An 18,933-nucleotide genomic window follows, 5' to 3' on the forward strand; every position below is an offset into this window, starting at 1 on the left:
TCCTTTATAAGAGTGTGAGGCTGTAGAAGATGAAGATGAAGAAGATATTCCTCATAAGAAAAGAAAAACATCAAGAAGAAAAGTGCAGACTCGGGTGGGTATAAGGCAATACTAAGCCATTACATATTTTCTGAATTGAAGAAAAGTTGTATACAAAACAGCAAATTATCAAATATAAGAGTTTATGAATAATTCTCGAATGGTCATCCTTTTTCCAGATAAGGCAAATGCCTGTATCCCTGCAGTCTTAAATTTCATCAAGTGTCTTCCTGATCTTCATTTCGCATGATAAATCAAGAATAATGTTTGTTCTGTAGGTACTTAATTACAATTTCCTAATGACAGCAATGCTGATAAGCAATTATGAGAATTCAATTTGCAGATTAATTCGTGCAATATAGCATCATATTTTTTCAACCACTTGCTCAACATTGAAAGGAAGTGAGGATGCCCCTAAACACACGAACAATGTTCACTAAATCCAAAGTTTTTGACGGAATTGCAATGAACAGAAAAGTTGTCTATTGCAGGTTAGATAAAAGAGTTTACAAAATAATGAATAACATTTGTACAACTTAATTGTTTGATTAGGTACCAATCCTGGTCTACTTCAGGAGATCCTATGTGAAGTCTAAAACATCATTGGGTTGCTGTCTTATTAGAGTAAACACCTTATCTCCTTGAATTCATGTTAAAATGTGTTTGTATTATTTTCAAAGACATGAGAGAATCACAAAACTTTTTATTCTATTGTATAGATATCAAACATATAGACCACTTTCGAATTATGCCATTCATATGAATTTCATCAAGTGTATTCCTGGTCATCATTTTGCAGGATAAACAAAAAATAATGTTTGTTCTGTAGGTACTTAATCACAATTTCCTATAAATGACAGCAATGCTTATGAGCAATTATAAGAATTTTTAAAATTTTCAGAATAATTCATTAAATATACGATAGCATCATATTTTATCAACAAATTGCTATACATGGAAAGGAAGTGATAATGCCCATAAACGCAAATAGGATGTTCACTAAAACCAAAGTTTTTGACAGAATTTCAATGAACAGGAAAGTTGTCTATAATTGCAGGTTAGATAAAACAGCTTGCAAAATAATAAATAACTTTTGTATAACTTTATTGTTTGATTAGGTACCAATCCTGACACTGTCTGGTCACAACGAAGGTATATCAGCAGTAGAATGGATAGACACAAATCAAATCTGTACCTCATCATGGGATCACACAATCAAAACATGGGATCTAGAACAAGCTGAGGAAATCTCATCACTGGTAAGGTTCACCTCTAATACAAGCTAGGGATATCAGGATAACAGATATGTATCCCTTGAAAAAGCAAGGGGAACTCCTAATTGCATAGGTTTTTATCTGGATTTTTGCCTGAAGTAGTCAAGGATAATCTGCTCATTGACAAGTTTGATAATAATAACATCAGAATCTACCTAGAAATTTGCAAATAGACTATAAAGTTATAAACATATGTGAAACAATACAATATTAAACAAGAATGTGTCCACAGTACACGGATGCCCCACTCACACTATCATTTTCTATGTTTAAAGGACTGTGAAATTGGAATAAATTCTCTAATTTGGCATTAAAATTAGAATGATCTTATCAAAGGGAACATGTATACTAAGTTTCAAGTTGATTGGACTTCTACTTTATCAAAAACTACCTTGACCAAAAACTTTAACCTGAAATTTGCACTATCATTTTCTATGTTCAGTGAACCGTAAAATTGGGGTCAAAACTCTAATTTGGCATTTAAATTAGAAAGATCATATCATAGGGCACATGTATACTAAGTTTCAAGTTGATTGGACTTAAACTTCATCAAAAACTACCTTGACCAAAAACTTTAACCTGAAGCCAAAAACTTTAACCTGAAATTTGCACTATCATTTTCTATGTTCAGTGAACCGTAAAATTGGGGTCAAAACTCTAATTTGGCATTTAAATTAGAAAGATCATATCATAGGGCACATGTATACTAAGTTTCAAGTTGATTGGACTTCAACTTCATCAAAAACTACCTTGACCAAAAACTTTAACCTGAAGCCAAAAACTTTAACCTGAAATTTGCACTATCATTTTCTATGTTCAGTGAACCGTAAAATTGGGGTCAAAACTCTAATTTGGCATTTAAATTAGAAAGATCATATCATAGGGCACATGTATACTAAGTTTCAAGTTGATTGGACTTCAACTTCATCAAAAACTACCTTGACCAAAAACTTTAACCTGAAGCCAAAAACTTTAACCTGAAATTTGCACTATCATTTTCTATCAGTGAACCGTAAAATTGGGGTAAAATCTCTAATTTGGCATTAAAATTAGAAAGATCATATCATAGGGAACATGTGTACCAAGTTTGAAGTCGATTGGACTTCAACTTCATCAAAAACTACCTCGACCAAAAACTTTAACCTGAAGCGGGACAGACGGACGAACGAATGGACGAACGAACGGACGAACGAACGGACGAACGAACGGACGAACGGACGCACAGACCAGAAAACATAATGCCCCTCTACTATCGTAGGTGGGGCATAAAAATAAACAATAAACAATAAGGTAATACATGTATATGAAGCTTTACAAGATCTACACCATTTCATATAAACTTGAGGAAAAGTATGAAATTATTGTTCAGTAATTCAACTGAATTATTTAATTTTTCCAAAAAGAAAAAAACAAGAATGTGTCCAAAGTACACGGATGCCCCACTCCCACTATCCTTTTCCATGTTCCATGGACCATGAAATTGGGTTATAATCTAATTTGGCATTAAAATTAGAAAGATCATATCATAAGCAACAAGTGTACTAAGTTTAAAGTTGATTGGACTTCAGCTTCATCAAAAACTACCTTGACCAAAAACTTTAACCTGAAACTCCCACTTTCATTTTCTATGTTCAGTGGACCGTGAAATTGGGGTTAAAAGTCTAATTTGGCTTTAAAATTAGAAAGATCATAGCATAAGCAACAAGTAAACTAAGTTTCAAGTTGATAGGACTTCAGCTTCATCAAAAACTACCTTGACCAAAAACTTTAACCTGAACGGACGCACAGACGAACAAACGAACGAACAGAGCCACAGACCAGAAAACATCATGCCCCTCTACTATTGTAGGTGGGGCATAACCTCTACTATTGTAGGTGGGGTATAAAAACAATATTGAATGAATGAATGAATATATTTTATTGCAGAAGCAAACATAATGCTATAGCAAAATAACGTAATAGAATGAAATTCAAAACAGTGTGGCTGTGGCCATTGATTGACACATTAAATTCATCCATTGACTGGGACAAATTACGTGAACGTTTGTATGTAACCGTAAACGACTACTGCTCACGACGTACCTACGATAGACATTTAAACTGTGGGGTCACCAAGGTTTCTTAACGCCTTTAATTATAAAATAATTCGAAAAATTAATCAGGAATAACCTTTATGTTTTGATTTATATAATTGATATAAATCAAAACATCGTGTTATTTCTGATTAATTTTTTCAAATTACTTTATTAAGGTGTTGAGAACCTTTGGTGACCCCATAGTTTAAGTGTCTTTAAAAAGTACACAGTGAGCAATGGTCGTTACGGACAAACGTTCACCTAAATTGTCCCAGTCAATGGATGAATTTAATGTGTCAATCAATGGCCACAGCCACACTGTTTTGAATTTCATTCTATACAATTACAATAATGACAGTAAACAAACAGAGAACAACACAATATGGTCATAATAAACACATAATTACAACTGCTATGCAATGATTATTTGTGATCTTAACTTCCATGCCGCATTAAGAAATTTACACAATTTGAGCTAGCCTAATAGTTTGGTAAAAACTGTAGTCGCAATGATCTAAAGGTAGGACATACAAGAACAAAATGGTACTCGTTTTCAATACAATTCATATGACAGCATATACATATACGATTTTCTCTTACAATATTGTCAAAACGACCAACTTCAATATTTAGTTTTTATGTTCCACTACGCAGTCTAGTCAGTATATTACTATTAAAATCATACTTTTAAGTAATCTTCTATACAAAACTCATTTTTCAATTTTCTATATAAACACAATTTTTCACAACCGTTCAAAGTAGTAAACCAGTTCTGGTAGTATTGATCATTTATACGACATTTTATATATTCAAATGCAACATTAGTGTTCTCTTGATCATTCCATACATAATTCATACCTAGACTAAATAATAAATCACGAACATGTGATACCCAGTTTATCTAGAAATTTTCATAAGAGGGGGCCCACTGACTGCCTAAGGGGGGCCCCAATTCTGTCACGCTTCAGTAATTCCCTATATAACCAACCAAAATTTTTCTGAAAAAAGGGGGGCCCCCCTAAATCCGCCTCTAATACCCAGTTTATCTTGCCATTATTATGTATTGATACACTTGTTGTCAATTAATATACTATATGGTATTTATAATAAATTGTTCATTTAAAGTTTACCTAGCATGTATTTAAAAAACTAGGTTTGTGATAGAATTTAAAACAAAAATGACTCCACTATAGCAGTGCCAAATATCCCTGTTGTGATAAATATAACTGCTAAAATGGCCTGGCGAAACCCTGTTTTAACATGAAAATTTGGTAATAACTTAGGAGGATTTTTTTTTTTATTTCAGCAAGGATCAAAAGTATTTTTAGACATGAGTTATTCTCCATTAAACAGACAAATAGTAACTGGATCATCAGATAGACATGTTAGACTGTGGGATCCAAGAAGTTCAGGTTGGTTTAAACATTGAGGAAATCAATAACAATTATTTGATTAATCTTTGCTTGTCAATATAGATATAATGAAAATCGTGACGTCTTTTTTGATTCATTTATCAAAAGTTCAGCTTGCCTGATTATGTCAATTTCGTTTGTACCACAAGTAATAAGTCTACTATTTAAGGTATATAAAGAAATGTTTTTAGGTACATGCTTGTCCGAGTCTGACATGATTCATCTGACCATGACCTCTTTCTCATGGTTATAGCTGTAGGTCAAGATTTTATAAGGTTATAGCATGAATGATGGGTCATCTTTTTTATGAATTTTTCGTTTCTGTTCTCCAACTTCAGTTTTCCTCAACCAAATGCTATGAAACTTGTACACAATGCTTATTACCTCATCATTGTATGCCAAATATTTAAGAAAAAATCTGTGACATGACCATGTTAGTGTCACTTAACTTAAAGGAAGGCATGTATTTAATACCTGCAGTTAAATGTTGCATTGATTTTCCTTAGGATCATTGTTCATATGATGTATGTATTATCAGTGTCATGAATTATAATGCATAATATGCCTGAAATTGACTAAAAATGAAAATTGAATTTTTCAGATGGTGCTTTGGTAAAGAGTATATATACATCACATACAGGATGGGTGTCTAGTGTTTGTTGGTCCAAGACAAATGAATTCCTGTTTATTTCTGGTTCTTATGATTCAGTAATGAAACTTTGGGACACTAGAAGGTAAATATGTCATTATTTTATTTTGTGAAGGACAACTGCAGACAAAACCATGTATTGTTTTAAATTTATACACAAAATTCATCCCAATGAGTTAATTTCAGTTAATATATATACTACTCACATCTTTGACATGGTAAACAAATATAGTAAGAAATATCTTAAAACTAAAGATTTCCTGTAGATTTTTATGCATATAATGAGGGAAATTTAGATATACTGACAATAGATGTATAGAATTTGTATTATAGTGATAACTTTTAAAAACTTTTTTTACTTTTACTAATTGTGACTTGGATGGAGAGTTATTTCATTTGCACTCATACCACATCTTCTTAGCATTTATATCATTTAGCATATTGAGTACTTTAATTGACTAATGCCTTAAGTTTACTAATGAGTAAAGACAGAGTTGAAACATGATTCTGTAACATTTTCTTTTCAGTCCAAAAGCCCCATTATACAACATGACAGGCCATGATGAGAAAATCCTAGCTGTTGATTGGTCAATACCATCATCCCTGTTGTCTGGTGGAGCAGATAACCATCTAAAAATATTTCAGTATAAACAATAAAAAATAATGAAACTTTTAAGGTTTTAATATCTTTATTCATTAAAAAAGACTTAGACATCCATTGTGACAGATTATAAAAACATTCAATATCAAGTAGGTCTGTTATATTCTCTTTAAAAATGAATTGTTCAGACTTCTCTATTCAAGGATCAATGAATACATACTAACTTGTTTTGGTATAGTTTTCAACACTATAAAAAATAAATTACATGTATATTGCAAAAAAGTGTTATGAATCTTGCAACCGTGTTATTTCCAGAAGTTGTGTTCCATGATTCTTTTTTACAAAACAATTGTACTGGGTTGAGGATTGCTCAGTATGTTTACCTGTGTTAACTTTGGATATTTTGGTCAACGCTGATTAGGTTACCATGGTTACTCTATTTATCTGACACACTGAAGTATTGGTGAAAGTATTATAATTTATAAAAGTTTTTAACCCTAAATGAACCTTCAAATTTTTTTGGAAAACAGAAAAAAAATGTATGCTCCATTGTTCTGTACTTGGTAAAACAATACAGTACACTCTAATTTAATGGTGAGATGGGTGGTTCTTGTGTACATGGTAAAATGGTTGCATATAAAGTTGGATCATTTGCCATATCTGGACATTTCTTTGAAATTTCTCTCTCCATGATATTCAATTGGTTTTCATAAAGGTCAACTAATTTAGTTTCTGCAAGAATAATTTAGATTCATATACAATGACACCAATCTTTTCAAAGATGAATAACTTGCAAAACTAAAAGAAGCATTATCTAATTGGGAAATTTATTTGGAAAGACCTTCTCAGACTTCTGCATTATTAACCAAATGTTTAATAGTGGATAAAAAGTTTGCAGGATTGAATTAAATGCTTGTTAATCTTGAATAACATTGAAAACATGAAATAACAAAACAACTTGTATATAATTTTCACTTTGTTCTGTAACATTTGCTATTTCTTGTGCAAGATCTGAAAACACCTAGTATAAAAGGGTCATGTTTGGATGACTTTATATGCAAATATTTTATCAGCCAATTATTTTTAGCCAAGAGCTGGCTTTTTCCAGTAAATGTACTGAACACAATTTGAAACAAGAATGTGTCCACAGTACACGGATGCCCCACTCGCACTATCATTTTCTATGTTTAGTGGACCGTGAAATTGGAATAAATTCTCTAATTTGGCATTAAAATTAGAATGATCTTATCAAAGGGAACATGTATACTAAGTTTCAAGTTGATTAGACTTCAACTTCATCAAAAACTACCTTGACCAAAAACTTTAACCTGAAGCGGGACAGACGGACGAACAAACGGACGCACAGACCAGAAAACATAATGCCCCTCTACTATCGTAGGTGGGCATAAAAAAGTCAATCACTGAAAAAGAGTACACAGAAATCATCATGCTGAATATGACCCCTTGAGGATTTTTTTTCAGATCTTACAAAAGCTGAATGGCAAAGGAAAATCAGATTAATCACCCCATGTCCTCTGTGCAAAAGTATTTAATCCCCCCTTTTATTTGCTTCTAAGCAAAATACATTTTGTTCTGTTTTAAACAATCATTTTTTAACAAAAAGAAATGATAGTTATAAAAATACCTAGGCTTCTGTCTTTTAATAATAAAAAAATTGTAATTGAATGCATAAAGATACTTCACCCCTATATGAATTTTCTTTAACTGAGATGTCTTGCCTTTTGTAGGATTGCAGTTTTAAAAGCTTGAATAATTTACTAAGGAACACATAAGACATTAACTATACAATATAACGCAGGGTCATTATCACTTATACCCAAATACTAAGCAACAAAAATATTTACTATCAAATATAAATTAAATACAACAATAAAAAATATTAACAACAAGATTCTAGCTTTGGTCAGTGATTGTGAATCAAGTCATGAAATGGCTGGTGAATACATCTGAGAACATCTGTGTTATGTATTCCTTGTGTGTCGTGTGCGTAAATGGCTATGTCCTTTCTTCATATTTACATCCCAGGGCAACTTGAAGCCACTACAATAGAGAAAGTTTAGGATTTATTTAACAGAACTCATAAAAAAAGGTAACATTTTACCAGAAGGTATCACAGCATGCAATAAAAGAACCGAATTCCAATGTCTAAAGTGTTGCACATATTTTGTCTGTTCAGTCAAAACTAAAAAGAATATTTTTATTGTATTTTTTTTTTAAATTTTATATAGACGAGCAATTTCTGATATATTTAATATTTCCACAGGAAACTCATCAAAAATATTTGATCCGCACTTATTTTTTAAATTGTATAAGACATTGCTGTATTTATGAATTTGATAAAACTCTGGCAAAAATTGTACATGCCAAAGCACTTGTGTCAATGTTTCCAAGGGCATAACTCTTTTAAAAATAAATGATGGGCACTGACTTTCTAACTCATTCAAGACATTGCTACATGTCATATAAAACAATGATCAAGGTTTAATAAAATTCAGACAAGAATTGTATACGTGAACCGTATTAATTAATCAAACTTACGTTGTGTCCATTTTTGGTATTCCATGACCAAACACCATCACTGGAATTTTATCTGTGATTTCTAAATGAGTAACTGAAGAAAAAAATAGATTTTTCTTTAATGACATAATCTTTTGAAATAAATGTGATCAAATGTGAATTGTCAAGGCTAAACTGTTGGTAAGAAGAATTTTTGGCTTAAAAAAGTAATTTTATAATATATAATATAAAAATAAATTCTAGATAAATGCTGCAAATAATCTGACAATAATCTGCTCTGTAAACATATGTTGTTTTATGGGTATTTTTGTAGGCATGGTATTTGCACCGAACTTATTTATCTGTTCATCCATTTATATTTTTGTCATACTTTTCACTATGTATACCAAGATTTGTAACATATGAGCACTTATTAGGTATGTCAGTCATCTACTTTCTGTTTGCCAATACTTTGAATTTTCTCTTGTGACTAAAAAAAAAAAATAATAATATATTTATCACATATCTCTTATTTACTACAACACTGAATGACTTTAGAGCATTTTGACAGTGATTATTTGTTATTTTGGAGTTTATAAGATGAGTGGGGTATGCTCAATAGCAAGACAACACATGCTGCTTTTCTGTTGGTTTTGCTGACTTAGCAGGAAAGTTTTAGCTAGTAGCAACTTACTATTATCAAGAGAAGGATAAAATGATTCCACAGAATTGGAGTTTTCCTCTACAGGAACATCAGCACCTTTTTCTTTTTCTTTCAATTTCTCATATGCAGCCTGCTCTCTAGATCTTTGCAAATCCCATCTAAAATATATGCAAGTTGTTATAAGGTATTTAATTTACATTGAAGGGGGGAAAATTTTGTTCAGTTTATGTTTATGCAGTTATTTTTAATGCCCATATTAAGGCAGAGCAGGGCATTAAGTTTAACCCTTGTCAAAACTTTATTTGCCTCAACTCAACATGAATTTCATTCACAATGATTATTACCACTAAACACAGATCAAAGTTGGAAATAGGGATCCAATTGACCTATAATGGAAGACAACACATCGAGGGTCTGAAAAAATCAAACCTGAGTGTCCTGAATCCTGATATTTGGTCTTTCATCAACATATCCTAGCTTAAACAAGATTTGCTCATACAACAAGATATAAATTTTATAGTAATTTCACCTCTTTCTTCTCTTTTCTTCTATTTCTGGTTTAGTGTGCCTCTTTGTATAAATTTCATCTTCCATATTCTAAAAAAGTTAAATGTTCAGCAAACACTTTGTATTTAAACAATATAAAGGATAAATGCTGGACAATGATATATAAAGGGAAGATTAAAAATAAGATAGTTTGGATATGTAATTTTTAACAGATTTTCTTTACTTAATCACTGTATTAATCAATTGTTGACCATGACAATGAATTTTTATTGCAATTAAAGAATTCTTGCAATTAAAGAATTCATGCAATAACAAAAAAAACTGTAGGCATATAAAATGTTTTTTTGTATTTAAAGAACATAAAAAAATTAACGAAATCACACATGTTTTGTGATTATAAAATTCTGATATAAAACCATTTAGAATGCGTCACTTTACAATTTCATGAACCCAAACAAGATATGGTACAATATGGTGCAATACAAGAGCAAATAATTTGTGTTGCCTCACCTCTGTTCCTTCCAGTCCCCACTGATTGGTATACATTTTTATCCTCCAATGTGGACATTCAACTGAAAAAGATATATAACTTATGAGTGATAATGTTGTGTCAGAAGTTAAAACACAATAAAGCACTAGCTACATGCTCAACTATTTATTACAAACATAACAGCCAATGCAAGATAAAACAGATATCATGGCAAAACAACTGTAGGAAAATGTATACATGGTCATTTCTATTTCATTTGGTTTTAATCTTTTATTAATAACTACCCCAGGGGGTGAAGTCAAACTGTACAGTACATTAACAAATTTTGAGATGGAATTTAATGCACTGGTATAAGCTCCTCCCATTCTTTTCTATTCAAACAAGGATTTTATACACTCTTCTACAAATAACTGAAGTTAACTCACTAGAAGATCAAAGGAAAAATTACCATTCATGTTACAAATGTTACAAATATTACAAATAATAAATAATAAATATTCACTTATATACATGTTCCTAAAAATGTCAAGTTTTTAAGGAATTTGTTTACCAGGTGGCAATGTACAAATTTCAGGGGCGGATCAAGCCATTTTAAAAAGGGGGGGGGGGGGGGGGGGGGGGGGGGGCGGGGGGGGTTTTCAACCACATATCCCCATTCAAATGCATTGATCGTCCCAAAAAAGGGGGGTCCAACCCCCAGAACCCCCACCCCCTGGATCTGCCACTGAATTTATGCATTGTAGGTCATAAATAAGTAAATTCTCTTATTAAAAAATGTTCTTGTTTGAGAAATATAACACTACTTTGTACCTACAAATGTATGCACATAAATATACATTGTACCTCCTTTGCACATATTTCAGTCTACTTATATTATCCAGTGATATTGTTGGCTTTTTTCAAAACTACCTCTATCCTTTTTTATTGGGAAAATATGCGTCCTTTTCATCAAATTGGAAATTTAAAATAAACCATGAATTTGACTGAAACTTCAATTTACAGACCCATTATCAAGTCAAACCCTGCTTTAAGATTTAGACCCCATTTTGTCAGTGATGATACATAAATAGACCCTCAAATCTGCACATATAATCATTTGAGGCATGAAATTTTTTTAAATGAGTGTTTTTCAGTTTGTATTCATGCACAATTACTACTGAGATTGCACTGTTTGGGACAAAAGTTTTCTTTTTGGGAATAGTTTTAAGCCATTTTTTTTCAAATTGGGATTCTTCTCCAGGGGAAAAAGCCTTTATTCTCCACTAATTTAAGGCAAACAATATCACTGTTTATCTATGACCTCCACTTTTGAAACGGATCTCTCAATCAATTAGGATTCTCCTCTCATAACATGCAACCTGTCACCATTAAAGCATGCTTGGTATACCATGCAAGGTGCTTGAACTTTTATTAAAGACACCTTTTTGCACTGTTTAGTAATTATGACCTTGACCTTGATCATAGTGATCTAAAAATAAACTCATTATTTAAGTTCGGTTCCAATGTCCTGAGAAAGGTTTAATAAATTAACTTCTTTCCTGTACAAATTTCAGTCTATATTTGTTAAAAAAAAATACCAGTAATAATGAATTTAGTAGCGTTCATTTACCATTAGCTTTCGATATCACCTACAGGTACATGTACAATGTATGCAGTACCAAAAATTTACAAGAAAATGCCTAAAATCCAGAGAGTAATTCACCCACCTGTTAACTGAGACTGAGCACCTTTCAGCAAATCAGTGTTATTTTCTATTTCAATATGTTCTGCTACAGGTTGATAAAATGAAATGTGATAATTGTCTTTGGTACGCAAAACACTATTGTCTACATTGTCTGTTTTCTTAATACTTGTTCTTTTTTGAAGTTCCTTAAGCATACTAGGATCTGCAGCTATCTGACCAGGTCTGGCCCTGTATCCCCAAGCATTGTATATTTCCTCGGTGGGTATAGTGAAAGTTCTACTTCGACTTCTGTTAGTTCTATCAACTTTTGGTTGTAATTTAGTGTCTGCTGGTTTGTTTCTACTTTCTACACTGGAATCTGTGACGAAACGCTTACTGAGATTCATTGGTTCAAAACTGGCTCTTTTCCTGCAATTATAAATAGATCAATATACAAGCTTTAAAAGAAGGAAATACACTGAAATGTCTAAAAGTCTTTGAGACAAAGGTTGAGTGTCAATTAAAGCATGTGATAGCAGTAATGGAGATTGGAAGTAAAGCAAAACATGCAAGGAAAAGCCTTAATTTGATTTATTCAATTGTCATTTTGACCATACAATATTCAAATGGCAAATTGACTAACCACAAAGTAAGTATTGAATAAATATATAATTCTATATAAACGAAGAATGCATCCCTGGCTAGTAAAGCAAAGTGGAAAGTGAATTGAAAATAAAACTACAGTATGACATTGTCAACAGTCTCTCGACGAGTAAATGAGTTTCAAATGTCCCCTTGGTATCTTTGGCCCAATTTCTTATAATCTTAACTTCAATCATAAACTTTTCGCACACTATTTTTCAAACAATTCTAGTAACCTTTTCAATGACCTCTCTGATGTATGTAATGGTATATATTCAGACATTACCTTTTCAATGACCTCTCTGATGTATGTGATGGTATATTTTCAGACAAACACTGTGTAGAGGGATGTTGATCACCTCTTTGTCTTTGTGGACTATCATTTAATTCTACATCAGGTACTCTATGCTTTAGAAGAGACATTCGTCTTTCCATCCTATCTAGTCTACATTTTAGCTGAAAAATAACATAAATATACCAGCATTGATAATCTCCACTGCATATGCACATGCCCTCAGTGTCAACAGAAAAATGAGATAAATATAAAGCTATCAAACTTATCAAATCCTTAATCAATTTCTTATAGGGGTTAGTACAGTTTCAGAGGAGAATGCCCTATTGCTACTTGTTTAGTTTATATAGGCATTTAATACAGTAACAGAATGTTAAAAATTATAATTAACATAATTAAATAAGTCACCCGGTCACAAAATAAATATTTTCTATGAGTCATGACCTACATTTGCTGCATGCAGAATGTTGCTAACGTCTTTATTATACAGTCACTGATTTTCCTATAAATTATTAGGCTACAATTAACAAACCAAATTTAATGAACTTCATTTCTTGTTGAAGAATTTGTTTAGAATATAAGCATTACAACACATAATAATATATAGTCATAGGACAAAAGTGAGTTCCCACTGAGAAAGTGTCCTATCATTTCAACTAAAATCAATATTTTTCAAAAAAATATTACAACTTTATGAGAGATTTTTATGAAATAGATATCATAAGATGTAGAAATGTCTGAAGTTTTATTGTTTATTTGGTCAAAATGTCTGTGAGGTTTGTTTTCTTTATCTGATGGGTGAAACACTAATGCAATTTTTTACAGTTTTAATTTCATTTTGGTTAGAATGCAAAGCAATATTTTCAAGAAATATTTTTCTCTGTATTCACTTCGTCAGAAAATTAAAATGAGCATAAATAATATCATGGCCAATCTATTTCCAAATGCCCAATAAAAACTAACTTGTTTTAAAAAGTGAGTTTTCTGCAATGAAAAAAACACTTGTATACAAGTAAAAGATGCCCTATATTTAAAAACTAGAGGCTCTAAAGAGCCTGTGTCGCTCACCTTGGTCTATGTGAATATTAAACAAAAGAAGCAGATGGATTCATGACAAAATTTTGTTTTGGTGATGGTGATGTGTTTGTACATCTTAATTTACTAAACAGTCTTGCTGTTTACAATTATCTCTATCTATAATGAACTTGGCCCAGTAGTTTCAGTGGAAAATGTTAATAAAAAATTTACAAATTTTATGAAAATTGTTAAAAATTGACAAATGGGTTGTCCGATTCATCTGAAATTCAGAGCAGATAGATTTTGACCTGATAAACAATTTTACCCCATGTCGGATTTGCTCTAAATGCTTTGGTTTTTGATTTATTAGCCAAAAACTGCATTTTACCCCTATGTTCTATTTTTAGCCGTGGCGGCCATCTTCATTTGATGGCCGTGTCACAGGACACATTTTTTAAACTAAATACCCCAAAGATGATTGTGGCCAAGTTTGGATTAATTTGGCCCAGCAGTTTCAGAGAAGATTTTTGTAAAAGATAACTAAGATTTACAAAAAATGGTCAAAAATTGACTATAAAGGGCAATAACTCCTAAAGGGGTCAACTGACCATTTCGGTCACATTGACTTATTTGTAAATCTTACTTTGCTGAACATTATTGCTGTTTACAGTTTTTCTCTATCTATAATAATATTCAAGATAATAACCAAAAACAGCAAAATTTCCTTAAAATTACCAATTCAGGGGAAGCAACCCAAGAACGGGTTGTCCGTTTCATTTAAAAATTTCAGGGCAGATAGATGTTGACCTGATAAACAATTGTTTTCCCATGTCAGATTTGCTCTAAATGCTTTGGTTTTTGAGTTATAAGCCAAAAACTGCATTTTATCCCTATGTTCTATGTTTAGCCGTGGCGGCAATCTTGATTTGATGGCCAGGTCACCAGACACATTTTTTAAACCAGATACCCCAAAGATGATTGTGGCCAAGTTTGGATTAATTATTATAAGCAAAATTTCCTTAAAATTACCAATTCAGGGGCAGCAACCCAACAACGGGTTGTCCGATTCATCTGAAAATTTCAGGGCAGATAGATCTTGACCTGATAAACAATTTAACTATGTCAAATTTGCTCTAAATGCTTTGGATTTTGAGGTATAAGCCAAAAACTGCATTTTACCCCTATGTTCTATTTTTAGCCACAGCGGCCATCTTGGTTGGTTGGCCGCGGCACCAGACTTATTTATTAAACTAGATACCTCAATGATGATTGTGGCCAAGTTTGGTTTCACCCTTTCCTGCACTGAATTTTTTTTTTGCATACTTGATTTGCATAGGATTTTTTTAATAAAATGCTGAACATATGATTTAAAGTATTAAGGCATTGCGAAAAAAAACAACTATTTCATCAAATAAATTTAAGTCGGATATTCGTATGATATTTCTTTTCAAATTGGATACAAATTTTATTAAGTCAACTGCAGACACTTTGTAGTCAAAGTGTTTCAACTGAGGTACTACACAAGCGTCAAAAGGCGTCATTATGGAGTAAGGGGGGTGGCGTCAAAAGGCGTCATTATGGAGGAAAGGGTTAATTTGGCCTAGTAGTTTCAGAGGAGAAAATTTTTGTAAAAGTTAACAACGACAGACGACTACGGACGCAAAGTGATGGGAAAAGCTCACTTGGCCCTTTGGGCCAGGTGAGCTAAAAAATGGGGAAGGTGTCCACGGGACACAGATCAGATGATGCCCCCTGGCACTTGGATATTATGGGACATAACCGAAGAACTGTGACGCTTTACAAAATTGTACTTGATATGAGTTTTGTGGTATAAATAAGCATTGTGTATAAGTTTCATAACATTTTAGGCCAACTTTAGAACAGTTTAAGTGATGCCACTAAAATTCAAACTTGATCTTTGTTTTGTGCTTATAAGCATTGTGTATAAGTTTCATAGCATTTGGTTGAGGTAAACTTAAGTTAGAGAACGAAAACCAAATTTGCAATGTACTGACAAATGGATTCAAATGAGCTGCTGATATTTTTTGACTACATATACAATGTATAAAAGCAATTCAAATGATCTTTCCACATCTTTGCCAAATTGGTTATACTTATGGCTTCAAGAATAGTAGTCTCTTATATTTATTTCTTACCTAAAAAGTTACAAAAAAACTATAGGCTTTCAACCTGCTTTCTATCAAGAGAAACAACTCTCCACCCAAGTCACAATTTAAATTTATTTTGATGGCATGGTTTTTTCCCCTCATTTTAGTCATTTGGATTGAATTGAGAAATCATTAAGCAGCCAAAATGTTACCTTTTTACTATTGGACTTGCCATGGCAAAATTTATCGAGTCCCTGGACTTGCCTTCAAAAATCCTTTCAGAGACCATGCCAAGGTTTCCTACCTATGTCTACTGTAAAGCAGTGAAATTGTAGGCATGCATGTATTTGTAAGACTATGGCAAACATAGGCGGATCCACCCTTTCGTGGGGAAAATTTGGTTGATTATATGGGGAATCACTGAAGCATGACTGGAGAGGGCCCCCCGTAGGATTGTCAGCACCCCCCCTTTATGAAAAGTTCTGGATCCACCACTGGCAAAATAAAATAGTTTAAATATCTTTCTTAGCAAAAACTGCAAAACATTCATTTTAACCCCCCCCCCTTTTCTGAGTTTGTATTGACACCACTTGATTTTGGGAAATCCTTGATGTGCCATTCAACAAAGATGTTTTGCAGTAAAAATATTGATCCTTGATTTTGATCTTTAAATTTAAATATGCAATTTCAATACAACAAATATATTAATTGCCCATTGACAGAACTTTTCCTAAGGGGGGGGGGGGGCGCTCCAGTCATGCTTCAATGATTCCCTATATAATCAACCAAATTTTTCCAACAAAAAGGGGGAGGGAATAAAATATGCAATGACCCTTTCCCCATTGTTTATACTCAGCAAATCAATAAACCATTTATACTACCTGCTATTCATTGAGAGCCTCAGTAAGTAACATACAAATTCACAATTTGTTATCCCCTCTAAATGGCAGATAAACTACATGGATTGTACATTATGTAAACATTTAAAACATTTGACCTTTCTTTGTTACTCCAGAGTTGTGTGTAGGTACATTGATATTGTCATTGTACATCGATAGACGACAGTACGATCATTCAATTGAACAGTATTTACATGAGCTTGACAATAATCTCCACTTCAAAATTCTAGCAGAATATTTGATCCAACAAAGAAAAACTTATTTTTAATCATTTCCTACAAAAATGTATTCATTGACTACAATAAAAGTAAATTATATGTATCGTCTTTTTGCAGCCATTTTGGACATTTTCTGACCGTCTGCCATTTTTGTTTATTTTGTTCACCTTGCGGTGTTCTGCAGTTTACCTGAACGTTTGATGACCTTGTTAAAATCTTCTTGAAATTCCTTGTGAAATTTTTCGGCATGGAGACAGATTTACCCATATACACAATAATGTGATATATCTGTGTGTTGTCAGATCTTGTTTTGCTTTCGTATTCACACACAATAGCGTGCGGTTTGGTCACATGATTCATCACGTGGTTTTACCCTCTATTTTTGCATTTTTGGGCATGAATTAGACATGCACACATATACACGTTAGATTACATATAAGCAGATCGTCCAGTTTTTGTGGGTCATATTAATAAAATGAATAAAGCTTAATATCAAGAAATTGCTTTTTGTATTAATTAAGTTCATCCGTATGAAAAATTTACCATTTTTGATCATTTTTGCATAGATCTTTGTTTACGATATTTTCAAGTGCCGGGCTAGTGTCTTGAAGCCAAGTTGTGTCAACACAAAATGAAAATAAATATTCCAGCTGATATCGCTGCTAACTAAATATGATTAAAAATGGGGAGATTGAAAACAAAAACTATAAAATGAGTAAGGGTACAAAATAAACAACTCCGTGGTTTGGCAATTTTATTCAACAATCATGGTGTAGTCAAGTCTCAGGTTACAATTACTCATGATCAGATACTTACATTATCCCTCTCTTGTTTGATTTGTTTAATTTGTCGGTCTTTCTGAATAACCAACTCTTGCTGGTGTTGTATTAGATCGATATGCAACACTAAAAGTTCTTTCAACTGCTTCTCACCATATGTATCCATTAGTCTGGATGAGATGGAAGACTTTGTTTCTAGTTCGTTCTTTTGATTTTCAATATTGTTTCTCCTTAAAGACGAATCTTCCATTGGTTTTGGGTCGCTATCCATTTGTTTAGCATACTTCAAACTTTCTTTCAGCGCCAATGCAAGGTCGTTTTCAAATTTTAATGATCCGTTTTCTCTAAGAGAAGTCGGTTTTGCCAGGCGACGTCTTGTTACTCCAGATCTACCATCTGACCTCCCGACGTCGCCGGATACATCATGTTTCAAACGATCACCCGTCATTGCTGATCGCGATTAACAATATTAAATAGCGTTAACAAGTTAACAGGCTAGGAATATTGAAGATATGCAAATAAGATTAGAGGAATGTTTCTTTATTCCCTTCAGTATGAAGAGCATGACGTCATGTACCAACTTTGTACTAATAAATAAAAACACTAAATTTCCAAAAATAATAAAAAGGCAGTGCCTGATCTAATTTAAATATTTTAATTCAAGCTGGCAAGATAGCCTATTTCTATAAAAAATAACTATTTTACCGACTTCAGCAATATAGTGAATTTGTTATTTTACATGCTCCGGCTTTGTAAAAGAGCATGGTGAAATTTCTGTAATCTTTACTTTTGAAAAGTTCTATGAACTTGAAAATGTGCACTGTCTACATAAAAGAATCAAATAATTACTGATATACTAGTAGTTAAATATAAGAAAACAGCTTAACATTATTTGAGACACATGTAGTCGTTTACTTTAAAAACATTTATCAGTCAAAATGCAAATTATAACTTTACTGAGAAAAAAAAATATTGTTACAATGGAATATCTAAAACATGTTGTTAAATTATTTCTAAAATCAGCCTGCCAGACTAATGCGACTTGCATGACATGTATGCATAACAATAAAATCTCATTTCCCCCCCC

At 32.5% G+C, this 18,933-nt stretch overlaps 2 protein-coding genes across 2 annotated transcripts in view; one reads left to right on the forward strand and one right to left on the reverse strand.

Moving 5' to 3' along the window:
• LOC143064792 (ribosome biogenesis protein wdr12-like) overlaps nucleotides 1–6,461 on the forward strand; it is a 19,283-nt gene extending 12,822 nt beyond the window's left edge. The window contains exons 8-12 of the mRNA XM_076237896.1: nucleotides 12–94; nucleotides 1,158–1,298; nucleotides 4,695–4,800; nucleotides 5,402–5,534; nucleotides 5,977–6,461. Coding sequence (XP_076094011.1) covers nucleotides 12–94; nucleotides 1,158–1,298; nucleotides 4,695–4,800; nucleotides 5,402–5,534; nucleotides 5,977–6,106 — 593 coding nt within the window. The 3' untranslated portion in view covers nucleotides 6,107–6,461. The remainder of the gene's footprint in view (nucleotides 1–11; nucleotides 95–1,157; nucleotides 1,299–4,694; nucleotides 4,801–5,401; nucleotides 5,535–5,976) is intronic.
• LOC143064791 (male-specific lethal 1 homolog) lies at nucleotides 6,120–18,359 on the reverse strand. The gene is made up of 8 exons (XM_076237895.1): nucleotides 17,884–18,359; nucleotides 12,820–12,989; nucleotides 11,935–12,320; nucleotides 10,249–10,310; nucleotides 9,761–9,828; nucleotides 9,262–9,389; nucleotides 8,610–8,682; nucleotides 6,120–8,111 (listed from the first exon to the last, which is right to left on the reverse strand). Exons 1-8 carry the CDS (start codon nucleotides 18,292–18,294, stop codon nucleotides 8,033–8,035), a joined length of 1,377 nt encoding a protein of 458 aa, XP_076094010.1. The 5' UTR covers nucleotides 18,295–18,359; the 3' UTR covers nucleotides 6,120–8,032.
• Between the last annotated feature and the right edge of the window lie 574 nt (nucleotides 18,360–18,933).

The sequence above is a fragment of the Mytilus galloprovincialis genome, chromosome 2 (assembly GCF_965363235.1).
Source record: "Mytilus galloprovincialis chromosome 2, xbMytGall1.hap1.1, whole genome shotgun sequence".
NCBI classification, from domain to species: domain Eukaryota; kingdom Metazoa; phylum Mollusca; class Bivalvia; order Mytilida; family Mytilidae; genus Mytilus; species Mytilus galloprovincialis.

Excerpts from the sequence above, each read along its gene's own strand:
- LOC143064791 (XM_076237895.1), bottom strand. The coding sequence starts at position 18,294 with ATGACGGGTGATCGTTTGAAACATGATGTATCCGGCGACGTCGGGAGG. Across the intron at positions 12,321-12,819 it reads TCAGAGAGGTCATTGAAAAG|GAAAAGAGCCAGTTTTGAAC; the intron begins GTAATGTCTGAA and ends TTATAATTGCAG. Across the intron at positions 10,311-11,934 it reads TGCTCAGTCTCAGTTAACAG|TTGAATGTCCACATTGGAGG; the intron begins GTGGGTGAATTA and ends TATCTTTTTCAG.